Source organism: Chiloscyllium plagiosum, chromosome 13, assembly GCF_004010195.1.
Source record: "Chiloscyllium plagiosum isolate BGI_BamShark_2017 chromosome 13, ASM401019v2, whole genome shotgun sequence".
In the NCBI taxonomy this organism is placed as follows: Eukaryota; Metazoa; Chordata; class Chondrichthyes; order Orectolobiformes; family Hemiscylliidae; genus Chiloscyllium; species Chiloscyllium plagiosum.
In genome coordinates this window covers 13,394,658-13,416,302 of record NC_057722.1, presented here as the reverse complement: position 1 = coordinate 13,416,302, position 21,645 = coordinate 13,394,658, and the positions used below count along the sequence as shown (strand labels likewise).

General features: G+C 41.6%; 1 protein-coding gene across 1 annotated transcript in view; it reads right to left on the bottom strand.

The window, feature by feature from the left end:
* Positions 1-21,645, bottom strand: part of LOC122556295 (rho guanine nucleotide exchange factor 4-like) — an 84,402-nt gene that overhangs the window by 11,980 nt on the left and 50,777 nt on the right. Inside the window, exons 6-8 of the mRNA XM_043702924.1 lie at positions 16,728-16,960; positions 14,343-14,472; positions 10,078-10,209 (exon numbers count right to left, since the gene is read on the bottom strand). Coding sequence (XP_043558859.1) covers positions 10,078-10,209; positions 14,343-14,472; positions 16,728-16,960 — 495 coding nt within the window. The remainder of the gene's footprint in view (positions 1-10,077; positions 10,210-14,342; positions 14,473-16,727; positions 16,961-21,645) is intronic.

Below are 21,645 nucleotides of genomic sequence, written 5' to 3'. Positions count from 1 at the left end.
CTCATTCCTGAAGAAGGGCTTATGCCCGAAACATCGATTCTCCTACTTCTTGGATGCTGCCTGACCTGCTGCGCTTTTCCAGCAACACATTTTTCAGCTCTGATCTCCAGCATCTGCAATCCTCACTTTCTCCTAGGTCTACTTAATGAGACAAGCAAGTGCCACTCATAGCTTCAGGCCGAATTCAGCGGTGGGCTCTAATAGTAACTGCGAACAATTACAAGTTGGAATACTGTCTGGGAGGCCAAGTAGAAAATGCAGATGCATTGAGCCACCTCCCGCTGGCAGATACACCACTGGAAGAGTCCATTATGGTTTTAAATTTTCTGGGCAGACTTCCAGTCACAGCTGACAAAATCAGGCTTTGGACACAGGAAGATCCGATCTTGACAAAACTAAAATATCTGATGGTGATGGGGGAACCTGAAGGGTTTTCACAACCAGAGACCAGATGACGGTAGAGGATGGTGCACTGTCACAGGGAAACAAGGATAATTATCCTGCGCAAAGGCCGCTGCCAGATACTGGCTGAAATCTACCAGGGTCATCCAGGTGTTTCCAAAATGAAGAGATTGGCAAGATGTTATGTCTGGTGGCCAGGACTGGATGCAGACATAGCCATGGTGGTAGGGCAGTACCCAGCTTATCAACAAGGACAAAACTTACTACCATCAGCAAGATTTTTTTTAATTTTAAAAATGTACTTTACTCATAAATTATTTTGATATTTATAAAATTGGTGATGCCATACATACGTATACATTCCATTTCTTTACATACAGAGATCGGAATTAATCATTCGTATATACAGGTCTGTGTGTTTACCATCCATATATTTAGCTGAGGCGTCAGCGGAGCCCACTTACTGAGTAGGCCCCCTGTTCTTCTTTGGCTGGCAGACGTTACACGGTGGTCTTTCCCCACTGCACCTTGGCGGCAGCTGCCCCAAGCTTTAGCGCATCCCTCAACACGTAGTCCTGGACCTTGGAATGTGCCAGTCCGCAACACTCAGTCAGGGTCAGCTTCTTCACCTGGAAGATCAACAGGTTTTGGACAGACCGAAGAGCGTCTTTGACCGAGTTGATGATCCTCCAAACACAGTTGATGTTCATCTTGGTGTGCGACCCGGGTAACAGACCGTAGAGCATGGAGTCCCGCGTCATGGAGCTGCTCGGGACGAACCTTGACAAACATCACTGCATTCTTCTCCAGACTTGCTTTGCGTAGGCACATTCCAGAAGGAGGTGTGTGACAGTCTCATCCCCCCCGCAATCGCTTCGAGGGCAGCTTGTGGTGCGGCAGAGATTCCAGGCGTACATAAAGGATCTCACAGGCAGAGCCCTTCTCACCACCAGCCAAGCCATGTCTTGGTGCTTGTTGGAAAGTTCTGGTGATGAGGCATTCTGCCAAATGACTGACAGTCTGCCCATTGAACCGCTCAACAGGATCCACCTCTCCTTTTCCCAAAAGGTCTCAAGGACACTACGTGCTGACCACTTCCTGATGGATTTGTAGTCAAAAGTGCTTCTATCATCAGCAGCATCTCCACTTCATGGGAATGGCAGAGTAAACCCTGCACTCAATTGCACGTCAACTATGCAGGCCCTTGCATGCGCTCGGTGTTCTTAGACATTGTGGATACCTACTCAAAGTACATCGAGTTCATTCAGCAGACACAAGGACAATGATAGAAAAACTGTGCACATCCTTTCCATTTTCGGACTCCTGAAAATGTTGGTCACAGATAATAGGCCATTGTTTACCAGCAGGGATTTTGAATATTTCCTAAGGTCCAATGGGTTTCAACATATAAGGACAACTCCGTACTGTGCATCATCCATTATGTGACAGAAGGAGCAGTCCAAACGTCAAAGGCAAGCCTAAAAAAAAGCCTACAGCTTCACTAGATACAAAACGGTCTCAGTTCCTATTTGATTATAGGACCACTGCTCATGCAAAATCAAGGATAGCTCCAACAGAGTTGCTAATGGAGAGAAGATTCCACACCAGTTAAAATCTGATCTTCCCAGACATAGGGGAGAGGGGGAAACAGCATGAGGAAAGCCAGTGCCAAACTCCAGAGTCCATGAAGCAAAAGAGACAGTTTACTTCATGAAAGGAAATTTGTCGGAACTAGGGGATTAACTCTGCATGGATAAGAGGCATTGTCGCCATGAGGTCAAGTCCAGCGATGTATAAACTTTGAGTAGGGGCAACAGTCCTGACCATGTGAGAGTTTCAAACTCACAAATAGAGTGGGAGCAAAATGCACTCGGCTCCTCAACAGCCTTTCTGACTGTTCCAGAACTCACGCTTTCTCCCCGTGCATCAAGCTTTGAGGATATGTCAGAATCTGAAATGGACATGGCAGTGTCGCCACTTCAACACCTTTGCCACCAATAAACATTGAACATTACAGCACAGTACAGGACCTTCGGCCCTCAATGTTGTGCCGATCTGTGAAACCAATCTGAAACCCATCTATCCTACACTATTCCATTCTCGTCCATATGTCTATCCAATGACCACTTAAATTCCCGTAAAGTTCGTGAGCCTACTACTGTTGCAGGCAGTGCATTCCACCCCCCCCCCCCCCCCCCCCCCCACTACTCTCTGTATAAAGAACCTACTGCTGACATCTGTCCTATATCTATCACCCCTCAATTTGAAGCTATGCCACCTCGTGCTAGCTATCACCATCCAAGGAAAAAGGCTCTCACTGTCCATCCTATCTAACCCTCCGATTATCTGTATGTCTCAATTAAGTCATCAAACCAGTCCAGTTTACTCTCAACCTTCTTCTCTCTCACAAAAGCAGCCTCAAGTCCCTCAACATTCCTCATAAGACTTTCCCTCCATACCAGGCAACATCCTAGTAAATCTCCTCTGAATCCTTTCCAAAGCTTTCACATCCTTCCTATAATGCGGTGACCAGAACTGCACACAATACTCCAAGAGCAGTCACACCAGAGTTTTGTATAGCTGCAGCATGACTGCATGCTTCCAAAACTTGATCCCTCTACTAATAAAAGCTAACACACTATATCCCTTCTTAACAGCCATATCAACCTGGGTGGCATCTTTGAGGATCTACATACATGGACATCAAGATTTCTCTGCTCATCTGCACTACTAAGAATCTTACCATTAGCCCATCTGCCTTCCTGTTACTCCTTCCAAAGTGAATCACCTGACACTTTTTCTGCATTAAACTCCATTTGCCACCTCTCAGCCCAGCTCTGCAGCTTATCTATGTCCCTCTGTAACCTACAACATCCTTCTGCACTATCCACAACTGCACTGACCTTCGTGTCATCTGCAAGTTTACTAACTTATCCTTCTACACCATCATCCAGGTTGTTTATAAAAATGACAACTAGCAGTGGACTCAAAACAGATCCTTGGGGTACATCACTAATAACTGAACTCCAGGATGAACATTTCCCATCAACTACCACTGTCTTTCTTCTTTCAGCTAGCCAATGACTGATCCAAACCACCAAATTGCCCTCAATCCCATGCCTCCGTATTTTGTGCAGTAGCCTACCATGGGGAACCTTATCAAATGCCTTACTGAAATCCACATACGCCACATTTGCAGCTTTACCCTCATCCACCTATTCGGTCACCTTCTCAAAGAACTCAATAAGGTTTGTGAGACTTGATCTACCCTTCACAAAACCGTGCTGACTATCCCTAATCAACTTATTCCAAACGAGATGAGATAAATCCTATCTCTTATAACCTTTTCCAACACTTGACCCACAATCGAAGTAAGGCTCACTGGTGTATAATTACCAGGGTTGTCTCTACTCCCCTTCCTGAACAAGAGAACAACATTTGCTATCCTCTAGTCTTCTGGTACTATTCCTGTAGACAATGATGACATAAAGATCAAAGCCAAAGGCTCGGCAATATCCTCCCTGGCTTCCCAGAAAACCCTAGGATAGATCCCATTGTGGGTGGCATGGTGGCACCCATGCTGTTGCCTCACAGTGCCAGGGACCTGGTTTCAATTCCCACCTTGCGTGACTGTGTGGAGTTTGCACGTTCTCCCCGTGTCTGTGTGGGTTTCGTCTGGGTGCTCTGGTTTCTTCCCACAGTTCAAAGATGCGGAGATTTGGTGAATTGGCCATGATAAATTGCCCATAACATTAGATGCACTAGTCAGGAGGTAAATATAGGGTAGAGGACTGGGTCTGGATGGGTTACTCTTTCGAGGGTTGGTGTGGACTTGTTAGGCTGAAAGGCCTGTTTCCATACTCAAAGTTTGTGAGAAGATTTGTAGCTTGGGTGCTCGTTGCTGTGGTTCTGTTCGCCGAGCTGGAAGTTTTTGTTGCAAACGTTTCGTCCCCTGTCTAGGTGACATCCTCAGTGCTTGGGAGCTTCTGTGGTGTTTTCTCCAGCATTTATAGTGGCCTGTCCCTGCCGCTTCCGGTTGTCAGTTTCAGCTGTCCGCTGTAGTGGCCGGTATATTGGGTCCAGGTCTATGTGTTTGTTGATGGAGTTTGTGGATGAGTGCCATGCTTCTAGGAATTCCCTGGCTGTTCTTTGTTTCGCTTGCCCTATAATGGTAGTGTTGTCCCAGTCAAATTCATGTTGCTTGTTGTCTCCGTGTGTGGCTACTAAGGATAGCTGGTCGTGTCGTTTCGTGGCTAGTTGATGTTCGTGGATGCGGATCGTTAGCTGTCTTCCTGTTTGTCCTATATAGTGTTTTGTGCAGTCCTTGCATGGGATTTTATACACTACGTTAGTTTTGCTCATGCTGGGTATCGGGTCCTTCGTTCTGGTGAGTTGTTGTCTGAGAGTGGCTTGGTTTGTGTGCTGTTATAAGTCCTAGTGGTCACAGTAGTCTGGCTGTCATTTCAGAGATGTTCTTGATGTATGGTAGTTGGGTTGCGGCATGTCCTCGTTCTGTTGTCTTTCCCTTAGGCATCTACAGATGCCTAAGGGAAAGACAACAGAAAGAGGACATGCCGCAACCCAAAGAACTAGCCACACTACCATACATCAAGAACATCTCTGACAGCCACACTGTCTTTTTCCAGTGTGAATACTGACAAAAAACATTCATTTAGCACTTCCTCTATCTCATCTGACTCCATGCACAACTTCCCACTACTGTCCTCGATTGGCCCTAATCTTATTCTCGTCATTCTTTTATCCCTTATATACCGAGAGAAAGCTTTAGGGTTTTCTCTGATCCTCTCCGCCAACAACTTCTCATGTTTTCTCCTTGCTCGTCTTAGATCTCCCTTTAGGTCTTTCCTGGCTACCTTCTAGCTCTCAATTACCCCAGCTGAGCCTTTACATCTCATCCAAACATAAGCCTTCTTCTTCCTCTTGACAAAAGATTCAACTTCTTTAGTAAACCACAGCTCCTGCACTTGACAACTTCCTCCCTGTCTGACAGGTACGTACTTAACAAGGACACACAGTAACTGTTCCTTGAATAAGCTCCACATTTCTATCATGCCCATTCCCTGCAGTTTCCCATCCTACGCATCCTAAATCTTGTCTAATTGCATCGTACTTGTCTTTCCCTCAGCTGTAACTCTTCCCCTCTGGTGTATACCTATCCCTTTCCAGCATTAAATTAAACATAACTGAATTGTGGTCACTATCACCAAAGTGTTCACCTACCTGGCCAGGTTAATTACCCAATACCAAAAACTGACCCATGTAAACTACTTGAACTATAGTCAATATTTGGGAAGTTGAAGTCCCCCATAACAACTGCCCTGTCACCCTCAGTCCTATCGAGAATCATCTTTGCTATCCTTTCCTCTAAATCTCTGGAACTATTTGGAGGCCTAGAAAACTCCCAAGAGGGTGACCTCTCCTTTCCTGTTTCTAATCTCAGCCCATACTACCTCAATTGATTAGACTTCAAACATCCTCTCTGCAGGCGTAATACTGTCCTTGACTAACAATGCCACACCCCCACTTCTTTTGCCATCTTCTCTGTTCTAAATCCCGGCACCTGTAACAACCATTCCTGTCCATGCTCTACCTGAAGAAGAGAATGATTTTTTTCCGAGATGCTTCAAGAGCAAGCATAATAAATGAGCTACTGTGCCTTACATGCAGTCCATATCAGAGGCCAAGTTGGAGGAATTTGACCCGGTGCCAAAACACGCCAGGAGAAGTCACAACAGAAAGAACCAGCCTATGTCCTCAGACTCAAAGGGGGAGGGTTATAGCGATGATAATGAGATCAGCCAGATGGACCTCACAGAATATGAGTTCCCTGATTGGGGCTGTTAATCTGGTCCAATTTGGGAGCCCTGGCTGATAGATGTAAACAGGAATGTCAGAGGTTCTGTTCATTCTGAGAGCTGCTTCTGAGGGAGCTGGATCAATGTCAAGGACTCCCCACATGTAAATAAGTGGTGACTCAGTGATGGGGTAGCAGCCGTTTAAAGTTATTTCAGATGGGTTGGCAAGTGGGCATGTCAATGATGGAAGGGCACCCTAATTTATGTGTTCACATATCCATTTTCCCATCTGCAGATGGCCCTTAACATTCAGTCTGTAGAATCTTACAGCTTTGGAAGGAGAACATGTGGCCCGTTGGAAAACTAACTAATACAGCAGTTGCCACTCTACTGCTGTAAATTAACCATACTGCAAACATTTTTAGAATATATTTCTTTATTTGCTAAGTTACAAGTCAACCTGTTTCTACTACCCTTTCAGGCAGTCGTAATCTCAGTTAAACAATAACCAAATTAATCAGGTAACAGTGTGTTAAAGGGATGCTGTGGCTAAAGAGAAAATCTTAATGTCTCTTTGTAAGTGCTCTAAGTATTTATTATTTCAATGCCTTCCACCTCTGTAGTTAATGACTTAATTAATATGCAATTAACACATATTACTATGCATAAATAGACTTTCTCAACACTACCCCTGTCCTGTTCTGGGTTCCTGCTTTTCTCAACTGTGCCATATCAACATCCAATGCCTTTCACTATTTTGCATGCTTATATATGTCACATACATGGTAAGTTCTCAACTGAGTGAAAGCAAGTTTTTAATTTACATTAGTTGATGCTATTTCTGGCACTTTAGAGTAATTCCTCAATGTCACAACATTGTTGGCATGTTTCTATCTGACATTGTGTGTTATGGCTAATTGTCTGAAAATATGATTCTAAGTGATTCGTGGCATCCAGATTTATTTGAGACAGCACCTGTTCAGATTATCTTTCGCAAGAGTAATAATTTTCATGCTCCCCTTCCACAAAAATAAGAGTTTTAGTTTAGATACAGGTTGTTCTGCTATAATGTGCATTTGTCAGCATGAATTGGCTATAACGCGATTGATGAATTGTGGACATTGTTTGGATAATGCAAACTTTCTACTGAATGAGCATAGAGATTTTCTATTAGCAATATTGTACAGCGCAATTCTCTATGGCGTAAGGTCACAGAAGAACACAACTGTCGCATTATAGCAGAATGAGCTGTATAAGGAAAATCCTTGTAATACGGATGCAGAACTGGCTCAAAGGTAGAAGACAGAGGGTGTTGGTGGAGGGTTGTTTTTCAGACTGGAGGCCTGTGTCCAGTGGAGTGCCACAAGGATCAGTGCTGGGTCCTCTACTTTTTGTCATTTACATAAATGATTTGGATGTGAGCATAAGAGGTACAGTTAGTAAGTTTGCAGATGATGCCAAATTTGGAGGCGTAGTGGACAGCAAAGAGGGTTACCTCAGATTACAACAGGGTCTGGACCAGATGGGCTAATGGGTTGAGAAGTGGTAGATGGAGTTTAATTCAGATAATTGTGAGGTGCTGCATTTTGGGAAAGCAAATCTTAGCAGGACTTATACACTTAATGGTAAGGTCCGAGGGAGTGTTGCTGAACAAAGAGACCTTGGAGCACAGGTTCATAGCTCCTTGAAAGTGGAGTCGCAGGTAGATAGGATAGTGAAGAAGGCGTTTGGTATGTTTTTCTTTATTGGTCAAAGTATTGAGTACAGGAGTTGGGAGGTCATGTTGCGGCTGTACAGGACATTGGTTAGACCACTGTTGGAATATTGCATGCATTTCTGCTCTGCTTCCTATCGGAAAGATGTTGTGAAACTTGAAAGGGTTCAGAAAAGATTTACAAGGATGTTGCCAGGGTTGGAGGATTTGAGCTATAGGAAGAGGCTGAACAGGCTGGGGCTGTTTTCCCTGGAGCATCGGTGGCTGAGGAGTGACCTTATAGAGGTTTACAAAATTATGAGGGGCATGGATAGGATAAATAGGCAAAATCTTTTCCCTGGGGCCGGGGAGTCCAGAACTAGAGGGCATAGGATTAGGGTGAAAGGGGAAAGATATAAAAGAGACCTAAGGGTCAACTTTTTCACGCAGAGGGTGGTACATGTATGGAATGAGCTGCCAGAGAAATTGGTGGAGGCTGGTACAATTGCAACATGTAAGAGGTATTTGGATAGGTATATGAATAGGAGGGGTTTGGAGGGATATGGGTCTGGTGCTGGCAGCAGGGACTAGATTGGGTTGGGATATCTGGTCGGCATGGACAGGTTGGACTGAAGGGTCTGTTTCCATGCTGTACATCTCTATGACCCTATGACTTTCCAATTCCTTTTCTCAAATACTTTGCTGTTTGCTTTTTCATGAAAAAAGTGTGTTTCTTGATTCCTATGATTTCAAATGTCACAGATGTTTACAATATCCATCTCGGGGGGTGTCCAATGTAATAATGACACGGCATAATTGGCTCTTCTCACCATCAATGGGAGCGCCATTGTTCAGGAGCAGTGGATAGTGTATAATCGGAAGATTTCCTAATGAGATTCGAGGGTATAGTTTGGAACTTCTTTTGAGACTTACTGCGATGAATTTTCTCATCTTTCATCGAAAGTTTACTATTCCTTCCTTTGAGATAGTCCACTTGAGATTAAAGAGGCATAGCTGATTTTTTGGAGTCTATTAAGACCTCAACACTCCTGCCCTATCGGCTGGCACGGTGGCTCAGTGGTTAGCACTGCTGCCTCACAGCACCAGGCACTCGGGTTCAATTCTAGCCTCAGGTGACTGTGTGGAGTTTGCACATTCTCCCCGTGTCTGCATGGGTTTCCTCCAGATGCTCTGATTTCCTCCCACAGTCCAAAGGTGTGCAGGTTAGGGTGAATTAGCCATGCTAGATTGCCTATAGTGTTCAGGGATGTGTAGGTTAGTCTGGGGTAAATATAGGGTAGGGGAATGGGTCTGGGAGGGTTACTCTTAGGAGGGTCGGGGTGGACTTGTTGGGCCAAAGGGCATGTTTCCATGCTGTAGGGATTCTACCCAACCCAACACAATCTAACTGCCACTGCCACCTTTACCACCCTCACCAACTAATTTCCCACCTCAAATACTTCAATGAGAGAGGCAGGCAAAACTGGAGCTTTTGATTGGGAGAACTAGATAGAGAGTTGTAATCTCTTTACACAGAGTGTAAAGGAGGCCAGAGGATAAATTCCCATCATTGGATGTTTGCTCATCATTCCTACCCCCTTATGTGACTGCATTTGAATAAGAGGGTGATTTTCTGGTGATTGACCAACTTTGATGTTCATTCACGTCAACCCAGCTTCTTTACCTTCTGCCTAGCTCAGCACTGTTTACCTTAACCTTTATGGGGATTGCCTGCAGAGAAGCATATTCCTGGTGACCAATGCTCCCTGTGAGCTGTACAGCCATGCAACTGCTTGGAAATCCACCACATTATCCTTCAACATATGAATGCCACTCTTGATTAAGTATACCATGCACAAAACTCAGAGGTCCACGCAGGAACAACTAAAATGAGTGGAAACATTGCTGGTGACCCATTGTCCAAATTCTAATTACCAGCATCAACAGCCTAAAGCTTCATTGTAGGATGTGTATTTTTATGCTATAAAAATGTTTTGCAAACTAACACAAATAACATGCAGATGACAGAAAAAGTGAACCACATTTGCATCCCTAAAAACTCAAAATCTTCTAAACCCCTCTACAAATTTTTATGATTATTCATAAGTAACACTGATGGACAGAATTTGTTCTTAAGCAAAGATTATTGCCTGGCTGTGATTTTACCTTCTTACATAAGATTGCTTGATGGTCGAAGAGGAAGACTATCATGTCTTTGCTCTTGCCTTGTGGCTTCATGATCACAATTAATTCACCACTTTGGATTAGTTCAGAGCTACGTTCCAAAAGATCTTCTCCCTAACAGAAAGAAATCTATGAGGACCACTTTCCCATAATAGTTAGCACACAACATGTCATTTTACATTGAAGAATAGAGACTGAATCAACCAAAGGTTTCAACTAAATGCATATTATACAGAAGAAAGTTTGTAAAATGATTTTGGATTATTTGTATTTTTTTTCAAAATATTAGGGTCTAAATTCAAGGATATATTGTCAATGTTAACTCTAGTGCTGACATAAAGTCTTACAAGTCATGAATGTGAGGTATGAATTGCATCTCTGTCTCTCTCAGGCTTTTTCCTCTGGATGAAATGGTTGTTGGCAATCACCAACAATTTACCATCATTGCTAAGTAAAAAGTGAAGCATTAATTGGAAAATAAGGAGCCAATGTGAATGTGTGAGAAAGTGATTGATGGCTGAGGAAAATACGGATGCCTGAGGTTGCAATGTTTTGGTATTTATGAAGAAGGAAAGCAATGTAATAATTAATTAAACAGGTGTCAAAAGCATGGCTAAGAATTTCAGTGGCACAGTGATCAAAGGTAGAGAATATTTAATACCATTAGGCTTTCTCGACGATATTCAAGCTCCAGTGGGATACCAAGGTTAACATCTCTTTATTTACTCTGGGGAAGTGGTAGGAGAGGGAATTGAAGCATCGACAATTGATCACAGTTTGTGTTAATGGCCTAAAACAAAGCTTTGATATTCCCAGTGTTAAAACTTGAAGGATGTTGTGACACATCCATGTTTTGATCTCAGTAAGACAGTCTGATGACTTGGTTTCAGTTACCAGATTAGGAGACACAGTGGAGGAATAGAACTAAAGTGAAATAACAAATTAGGTAAAGAAACAGGTCGATAGAAGTAAAGTGACAGACATTGAAAGGGATATTTCAACAAACACAGATCGCATTCATTCCAACAAGAAAGAAAAAGTCCAAGGAAAGGACCCACTATCCATGGTTAAATAAAACATTTAAAAGTAATACCAAGCCAGAAGAAAAAGCATGTAATTATGCATAGAACTGTGGCCAGTCAGAAGATTGGGCAGTTTATTTTAAAATAAACAATTGGCTAAAAAGTTATGAAAGCACATCAGTGTAAAAAACACTTAGTAATAGTTACTTCAAATACTTAATAAAGAACAGTTAATAGAATGAATGGGGGTCCTATAAAAAAGTGAGTTTGATAAATTTATAATGGAAAATGAGGAAATAGGAAATGAATTGAGCAGATATTTTGAACTAGCTTTCACAATAGAGGACCTAGCAACATCGCAGAAATAGCTATAAACAGGAAATGGAATGGAAGGAGGAACTCAAAAAAAATTAGAGTCATTGGGGTACTGAGAAAGTAGTTGAGTCTGCAAGGTTAAAATATCCCCCAGGACCCTGATGGACTTCATCCTAGGTATTAAAAGAAGTGACTAGTTAGACAGTTAATGCAATGGTAATTTTTTAATGACCTGGATTTTGGGATAATTCCATTAGAACGGGAAATAGGAAGTATAAGTCCTTTATTGAAAAAGGAGGAAGGCAGAAAGGAGAAAACTACAAGCCAATAGTTGAACATCTGTCAAAAGGAAAAAGGAGAATCATTCAATCTACCATACATAGACTTCCAGAAGGCATTTTATAAGGTGCTACATCAAAGGTCGTTGTAGAAAGTAAAAGCTCATGGTGTAAAGATAACATTTGGTATGGATAGGAAATTCTCTGGCTAATAGGTGCCGAGAGTATGTGTAAATGGGACATTTTCTGGTTGACAAATTGTGCCACATTCCAGTGCTATGGCCTCAACATATTTCCATTTCTATGATTGATTTGGATGAAAGGACAGGGAATGAGGACAGAAGAACACCTCATCTTCTGCCTTGGGACCCTCCAACCACACGGCATTAATGTCGACTTCACCAGTTTCATCATCTCCCCTCCCCCCACCTTATCCAAGATCCAACCCTCCAACTCAGCACCATCCTCTTGAACTGTCCGACCTGTCCATTTTCCTTCCCACCAATCTGCTCCTCCCTCCCCTCTGACCTATCACCATTACCCCCCACCTGCATCTCCCTCTCGCCTTCCCAACTACCTTCTTTATCTCTCAGCCCACTTGCCCCCCAACATTGCATTCCTGATGAAGGGTTTATGCCCGAAATGTCGATTCTCCTGCTCTTTGGATGCTGCCTGACCTGCTGTGCTTTTCCAGTGCCAATAACACAACAATAAATGGGAAAGGTATGAAGACAACATCAGGACGCTGAAAAAGGGTGTGGTTAACTGAATCGGTAAAGGTGTGGCAAATGAAGCATATTGTAGGGAAATGCGAAACTGTCCATTTTGGCAGGAAGAATAAGAAATAAACATATTACGTATGAGAGATAAGAGATTGCAGAGCTCTAGAATGCAGAGATGTCTGGACATCCTAGTGTGAAAATCATATGAAGATACAGAAGGTATTAAGTAAAGCTAGTAGAATGGTATTTATTGTAAGGGGTGTTGAATACAAAAATAGATGTGTTGCTTCACTTATATAGGTCATTCTTGAGAACATATCTAGAGTTCTGTGCAATGTATTGATCTTTTTTAAGGAAGAAGGTAAATGTGTTGAAAACACTTCAGTGAGCATTTATTAGATTAATATCTGGAATAGGCAAACTGTCTTGTGAGGGGAAGTTGGTTTGTATCTGCTGGCATTTAGAAGAATAGGAAATGCTTTATTCAAGGCAAAGTGGTTCCAGAGAAGTCTTCAAAAGGTGCATGTGGAAAATATGTTTACAGGATCTAGTTGGCTGATGGATGCGTCATAATTATCTTAAAATTTACAGTCTTCAGATCTGTGGGAATTAAGATAGTGACTACAACAGTAGTAAAAATAGGTAGAAGCTGATGTGTGGTTTGGTGGGAATAGGATATGATAGGCAGAACTGAGACGATAACTAAGTAGGTTCTCTTGTGACAGGTAGATATATGTAACATTGAAGAATGGTAAGTTTGCAAATTAATGAGAGATCTAATGTAAGGGTTTTGTGAGTATGGGAAGACAAAGCAATGTGGTTGGTATTAGATGGTGAAGAAGACTTTTCAATGATTAGAGTTTGGGGGTGATTGACTGAGTCACTCTGCATCTGTGTAAATAATCTTTTGTAATAGTGAGAGTGACTGTCGGAGGTAAAAGAAATGAAAGGGGAGGGGATTGGTTGAAGTTAATAAATGTTTGCAACGACGATTGATGTTGAGGTACATGATGGATGTCAGGGTTACCAAGTTGACATGAGCCTTCATAGGAACGTGGAATGGAGTTTACAAGGTTGACTGAAGGGATAGTTAGCAAAAGGTGCTGAAAGGTATGATATGGTGATAGTTATAATTTTGTGACTGGTGTCACATTGGAATGGTAAATGTTGGAAGGTACACTGATTCAGTATGCTTGAGGATAAGAATAAAAAATGGGACACATGCCATGTTTAAGTGATGATTAGTATAACAATAGTTCTTCCTTTGGTAAGTTTGTGTATTTGCAAAGGTTTTATTCAGTTTGTCAAGATGGAGGGAAGCAGTCAATAGGAGCAAAGGTGAAGGCCTTGAAAGAGTTGAGTAGGATAGGGAAAAGTTAGAGGTGACTCTGAGGAATGTGCTGGATGAGATTTTCACTCGGAGTAACAGAGATTGTGAGAGTCAAGTGCCATTTTCCAAAACAAATGATAGCGAAAGGCAACAGAAGACAGGGGATCATTGGGAAGGTTTTAATTCTTAGGTGGTGCTAACAAGGATGGTACATATAAGGAGCAATCGGGGCAGCTATATTATCTGAGCGAAGGCGTTGATTGATTGATGTTAAGCAAGTGGTAAGCAAGTGAATGATGAACATGCAGTTTTTAGTCCTTGATTCAGTCAGGACTGAAAAAAATTGAAGAAGTGTTATTACAGATTATGAAATTAGATTAATGTAGATTCATGTATAAAATGATATTGATTAATGTGCACAATAATCTCAATGAAAATGAAAATAAATGCATTCATATAGTATTAGTTATATACTAATTTATAAAAGGGAAATAACAAAATTAATCTTACTCAAGAGAAGGGATTAAAAAGTAAAGAAGATTAGGAGGAGTAAGATTTATTGACTCATCCCAGTTAGTACCTTCCAATTCATAACGGTATTCTGCCACCTCGGGAGCTTATCAAGATTTTCAATTCGTCTCTTGCGTTCATTAATCACATTGGCAATATTCTTCATTGCTGTTGTGGCAGAACCTACGTTTTTGTAATCCCTCAATGAATGGAGAAGTGACAATTAGTATATTGTATGTCTCAGATGTTGAAAGTATTTTTATATTTATGGATAATGTGAAAAAATGGACGATATTGAACTGTTTGGACACTTTCTGATGTCACATCTTTTCAGAAATGAAGTCTACCTTTTAATATGGGCAGTGATCTACCTGCTGATTACTGAACTTTCAGCTAGTTAAGAGTTGAGTGTTGATGCCCTAATTGCTGGAAAGCTCAGCTTTGTAAAAATATACTTTGGGGGCCTATATGCAGGTGATTGCCTCACAAAGCTTTTCTGTTTTCAGAGACTTAGACCTAGAAAGAAAGAAAACTTCAGAAGCTGCAAATCCTTTTCTGTCTCTCTAAATTGAAGTTCATAGAAATCTGAGAAAAGTTTCTAAATATCAGTACTTCTGAATACTTTATAAACACTGAAAAACTGAACTGTGACCACTTTCCAAAGGTATGGACCCAGCTTGATTTCATTTTGGAACTGAAGACCTTCATCAGTCAATAACTATCAAGCATTTGCTATCGATGACAAGAAACCTAATGGACTCTCAGAATTCATCAAATTCTATCCTTCGTTTTTGGACCTATGACCAACAGAGGTTTACTTTTGACCCTTTTTCACATTAAATTAACTGCAGAGTCTGTGGTCTTTTGTGTTGTGTGTCTGTATGAGATTAAAAGGGGATATAATTCTAATCCCAAATTATAACTTAGATATTAACCATTGTTTATACTTGCTTTTAGAGATAGGTTTTGCTTTTTAATAAACAGATTATTTTGAGTTCCTTTTAAAAGCCATATGAAAGTCACTTTTATCCTGGATAGTAGTACAAAAGGACAAAAAAAAATTGGCAGCTGTTTTGGTGATTGAATCAAAGCTTTTATCCAAATGGTGAGCCCGAGAATTGTGGGGCTTGATTGTTATAACCATTTTGAAAAACAAATTGAGTGACAACAGTGAGGTAGACAATTACCTTTACATCTACTGCACAACAATGCCCGGAATATTGAGAAACTAAACAAAGCAGTGTCAAATTTGAACAATTTAGTTTGGACTTGCGTTGGCAGATCATGGGAATTGGCACTGGTGTAACACTTCCAGTCTTTGGAATAGTATAAATCATGTTGTTCAGTACAATGAAGATTGTCATCAATGTACAGCATTTGATTTTTTTAAAACTTTGCTTTGATAAAATCTGCTTGGTTCAATTGAAGACGTAGGAGAAAGTGAGGTCTGCAGATGCTGGAGATAAGAGCTGAAAATGTGTTGCTGGAAAAGCGCAGCAGGTCAGGCAGCATCCAGGGAACAGGAGAATGGACATTTCGGGCATAAGCCCTTCTTCAGGTCCTGAAGAAGGGCTTATGCCCGAAACGTCGATTATCCTGTTCCCTGGATGCTGGCTGACCTGCTGCGCTTTTCCAGCAACACATTTTCAGCTCAATTGAAGACGTAAGTGATCAGGAATGCCAACATTGCTTTGCTGAATGCATTCAATGATTGCGATCAGTTCATATTTGTTAAATAAAGCCTGAGCTACAGTAGACAATCCAGTCACTTCAAAGGTAAAGGCATGATTTTTGGTATTTGTCATTTTTTAAAATTCATTGCCGAGGTAATAATAAAAGCCACTGATCAAATGAATCTTTATTAATCAGTTGATCTACAGGTTCAAAGCTGTGAGAATGGTAAGCACAAGCCAAACATGATTTTGAGCCTGTTGCTTTGAAATGAACAGGTCTGGCCTGTCGGATAATGGTAAATCCCATTATATTAATGCATTATGCACATTGTCAGTGATGACTGTTGATGAGTATATTTAGAACCAGAAACGAGCTTGTATTGCTCTGTGAATGCTCTCTCCTACCCCCTCATGTGAATAGTCAATAAGAGATTGTTGCTCACCAGCATGAGGATAGATTTGCCTTTTTTTTAACAACCTCAGCATAATCTCTTTCTGTGGCCTGCACTGTCTCTCATCCATTGGTCATCTCTGAGAGCACCTTGACCTTAAAGGATGAGATCATATATGATTGTGTGGTAAAAATGGAACATCTTACTGTTCCTTTTTAGAAGTTCCATCCAATGTTGTGAAAATAAGCAAAATAATAGGACAGATTTAAATGATCATTCATAAAATTGGATTGAGAATCAAAAATCTAGCTATTAGATTGAATACCAATTGATTACATGGGACTATTCCTTCTGCTGTGATAATAGACTAATGAGCATTTTGATGCTTACATGTGACAGGATTCGGTGGCCTTTTGTAGCTCCATCAGCTGCAATGGGTATTTACAGATTTTCTGCACTGGCATTATCAGAAAGGCATCCAGTGAAAGGTTCAGCATGTGCTGGTGCAGTCGGCAGGTCTCAAAAAATAAGGCATAATCTTGTATCTTCAGGAGTTTACTGACTTCTGAGGCAGCATAAGGGTGGTTGTTGCAGTAATCAGAATAGATCAGGAAACCTTGAGCCTGCAAAGCCAAGAAGAAAGTAACAAACCAAGGCAAGCTCAATTAAAGGAAAAATCTTAGTTGTTTGCATTTAGTATTGAGATAAACTAAGTGTGAACGAAATGCAATCTTGCTGTACACTACAAAGTTGGTTACATAGTGTAATTTGGCCTTCACTGCATATACTTGGTACTTTCTGATGTCTCTGAGAGATTCTTAAAATTGATACATTTTGATGTGTTTGATCAAACCGAAGCAGTAAGAATAGAGTATATTTAAATTTTTGCTTTTCTTTTCAACTTACAGAGATCAAAGTCTTGACAATATTATTTTACCAAGGGTTTCATATAAGCTATAAGCTCCTAGCTATTTCCAGCTGCAACTCCTGTCACTTAAATTGAGTTAAATTTTAAAACTGAGGTGAGCAGACAGTGAGATGTAAGTCAGCCGTTCTGTGTCATACATGATTTACATTTCCTTATTGTCTTGTTTTGAGTGAGACAAAACCCTATACTTTTTATTTACTGTTAAGATGGAATTTACAATGAATAAAAGTAAAGCCAATTTCTCACATTATTGTTCCGTATATGTGACTGATTGGAAACTTCTAAGCAAAGAAAAGTAAGTTTTGTTAGCGACTCCCTGAAACTGTACTTTATCAAACATGGCATTATGGAACCCAAGCAAAACTGGAGTAAATAGAAACGCTCTGCTGTTGGGAGTTATATCTGCCATGTAGGAAGACGCTTGTGGTGGTTGGAGGTCAGTCACCTCAGCTCCAGTACACCTCTGCAGGAGTTGGTCAGGTGAGTGTCTTACGCCAAATCATCTGCAGTTGTTTCATCAATGCCCACCCCCCTATCATAAGGTCAGAAGTGAGGGTGTTCACTGATGGTTGCACAACTTTTAGCATTACTCATGACTCCTTAGGTTCTGGAGTTTGTTGAAATATTCCCATTTGTCTGGATGAGTACAGCTCCAATAAGACACAAGAAGCAAATTAGATTAGATTTTAGATTAGATTACAGTGTAGAAACAGGCCCTTCGGCCCAACAAGTCCACACCGACCCACCGAAGCGAAACCCACCCATACCCCTACATTTACCCTTTACCTAACACTACGGGCAATTTAGTATGGCCAATTCACCTGACCCTGCACATCTTTGTGATGTGGGAGGAAACCGGAGCACCTGGAGGAAACCCACGCAGACAGGGGGAGAACGTGCAAACTCCACACAGTCAGTCGCCTGAGGCGGGAATTGAACCCGGGTCTCTGGCGCTGTGAGGCAGCAGTGCTAACCACTGTGCCACCGTGCCGCCCAGCAAGACCTGAGCAATATCCATGTTTGGACTGACAATGACAATAAGCATTCATGCCATACAAATGCCAGCCAGTGACCATCTCCAATAAGTGATGATCTAATCTTGACATTACCTTCATTGAATCACTCACTGTCAATATCTGAGAGTTACCACTGACCAGAAAGTGAACTGGACTAGCCTTATAAATATCATGGCTTCAAGAGCAAGTCAGAGGATAGGAATCTTGCTTCAAGTAACTCACCTCCTGACTTCCCACATCCTATCCACCATTTACAATGCACAATTCAGGAGTATGTTGAAATATTCCCACTTGCCTGGATGTGTGCAGCTCCAACAAGACACGAGAAGCTTGACACCATTCAGAGCAAAGAAGCCTGCTTCATTGGTGCAATATCTAAACATTCAGTGCCTCTGCTACCAATATCAATAGTAACTACGAAGATGAACTGCAGAAAGTCACTAAGGATAACAACATCATCATCTGCAAGTTCCCCTCTAAGCCATTCACCATCCTGATATGGAAGTACATCACTGTTCCTTCAGTGTTGTTGGGTCAACATCCTGGAGCTCCATTCCTAACAGCATTGTATGTGTACCTCAAAGCAAATCGGCTGTGATGGTTCAAGAAAGTAGGTCACCACCACTTTCTCAAGGACAATTAAGGATGTATAACAAATGCTCGCCCAGCAAGCAATGCCCACATTCCATGAGTGAATTAAAAGCATGGAATAAACTCACTGCTGCATGAAACCAAACCAAAAGAAAAAAATGGATTCTGGGTAATCCAAGACGGAGGATGGGAAAAAATTGTGGTGGTAAGAGCTGCTCCTTTTTTGAGGTATTTTAAGTGTTGGAGGTGATTTCAGGAGCAGCAATTACTATTTTTTTACGCTTTTGCGTTATTTTGGAAATTTGGGAAAAACGTCAACACAACGACACTTTTAAAAGGAAGACACACAGTTAAAGGCATTGAGCACATGGTAGGGAGGAAGAGAGAGAAAGAAACCTATACTGCTAACTGACACAGCAGTGAATCTGCACAGTTACTGCCTTTGCTGTTTGAGTTCATGTACCTCCAGACATTGAAGTGCATCTGGAATAAAATTAACAAACAGCAAAATTCACAGCTGACCTTAAAGGGTCCTGTGTGGGACAGCTTACAGCACAGAAACAGATAAGTGTGTGGTTTTTAATGTGTAACCTTACTGTAAGTCTGCAGTAGTGAAAAGAGTGGGTTCTTTCTTGATTATGTGTTTTATTGAAATCTGTCTCTTGATTTTTTTAAAAATGTAAACCATAAGTACTAAGTTAGCCTGGAGCAATTTTTTTTTAGGGCAAAAGGACAATGCTATTTTCTGGGTCTATAGATTGTGAAGGAGCAAAGGTGGCTTTTAGTTGAGTGATGTGCTCTTCCTGTCAGATGTGGGAGTTTGGAGAGAGTTTCCATGTTACTGTTGATTATGTCTGTAGTAGGTGTGTTTAGATGTAAATTCTATTGGATCACATGAATCTGTTGGAGTGACAGTTAGAGGCAACAAGCAATTTACAAGAGTTAGGGGGTGTGGTGGATGGCAGTTAAAGGAAGGGAGAAAACCACAGATACAGTCACAAAGGTGGGTTAACTCCAGGAAAGATAGGAGGGGTAGACAGGTAGTGCAGGAGTCTCCTGTGGCTATTTCCATTTCAAACAAGTATGCTGTTTTGGAAAATGTAGGGGGTGATGGATTCTCAGGGGAATGGAGCACGAACAGTCAAGTTTCTCGTACTGAGAATGGCTCTAATGCAATCAGAGGTACACCAGGTCCAAAGCGATCGATTGTGTTAGGGGACTCTGTAGTCAGTGGCACAGATAGACATTTCTGTGGCCAGCAGCAAAAGCCCTGAATGGTGTGGTGCTCCCTGATGCCAGGATCGAGGATGTGTCAGAGAGGGTGAAGAATGTGCTCAAAGGGGAGAGGGACCAGCAGGAAGTGATTGTATACATTGGAATCAACAACATAGGAAGGAAAAGGGATGAGCTTCTGAAGAGAAAATATAGAAAGTTAGGCAGGAAATTAGAAAGGAGGTCCTCAAGTGGTAATAGCTGGATTACTCCCGGTGCTATGAGCAAGTCAGGGTAGGAATAGGAGGAGAGAGCAGATGAATGCGTGACTGAGGAGCTGGTGCATGGGAGAAAGGTTCACATTTTTGGATCATTGGAATCTCTTCTGGGGTACAAGTGACCTGTACAAGAAGGATGGATTGTACCTGAATTGGAATGGGTCTAATATACTGGCAGGGAGAATTGCGAGAGCTGCTCGGGAGGAATTAAACTAGTAAGATGGGGGCAACTCAGGGCAATAGTGAGGAAAGAGATCAATCTGAGACTGGTACAGTTGGGAAAAGGAACAAGTAAAATAGTCAAGGGAGGAAGGAACAAAGCAGAAAACAAGGCAGGACTGATAAATTAAACTGCATTTACTTCAATGCAAGAGGCTGAACAGGGAAAGTAGATGAACTCAGGGCATGGTTAGGAATATGGGACTGGGATATCATGGCAATTACAGAGACATGGCTCAGGGATGGACAGGACTGGCAGCTTAATGTTCCAGGATACAAATGCTACAGGAAGGATAGAAAGGGAGGCAAGAGAGGCGGGGGAGTGGCTTTTTTGATAAGGGATAGCATTACAGCTATTCTGAGGGAGGTTATTCCTGGGAATACTTCCAGGGAAGTTATTTGGGTGGAACTGAGAAATAAGAAAGGGATGACACCTTATTGGGATTGTACTTTAGAAACCCTAATCATCAGTGGGAAATTGAGAAACAAATTTGTAAGGAGGCTGAAGAGGGAAGTTAAGAAACATATAAAATTAAAAGAGAAAAAGTATAACATAGCAAATATAAGTGGGAAGCTTTTAAAGAACAACAGAGGATTACTAAGAAGGAAATACGCAGAGAAAAAATGAGGTACGAAGGTAAACTGGCCAATAATATAAAGGAGGATAGTAAAAGCTTTTTTAGGTATGTGAAAAGCAAAGAAATGGTTAAGACTAAAATTGGGCCCTTGAAGACAGAAACATGGGAATAAATTACGGGGAACAAAGAAATGGGAGAAGAATTGAATTAGTACTTCAGATCTGTGTTCACTGGGGAAGACACAAGCAATCTCCCAGAGGTAACAGTGGCTGAAGGACCTGAACTGAAGGGAATTTATATTTGCCAGGAATTGGTGTTGGAGAGACTGTTAGGTCTGAAGGTTGATACGTCCCCGGGGCCTGATGGTCTACATCCCAGAGTACTGAAGGAGGTGGCTTGAGAAATCGTGGATGCGTTGGTGATTATTTTCCAGCGTTCGATAGATTCGGGATCAGTTCCTGCGGATTGGAGGGTGGCTAATGTTGT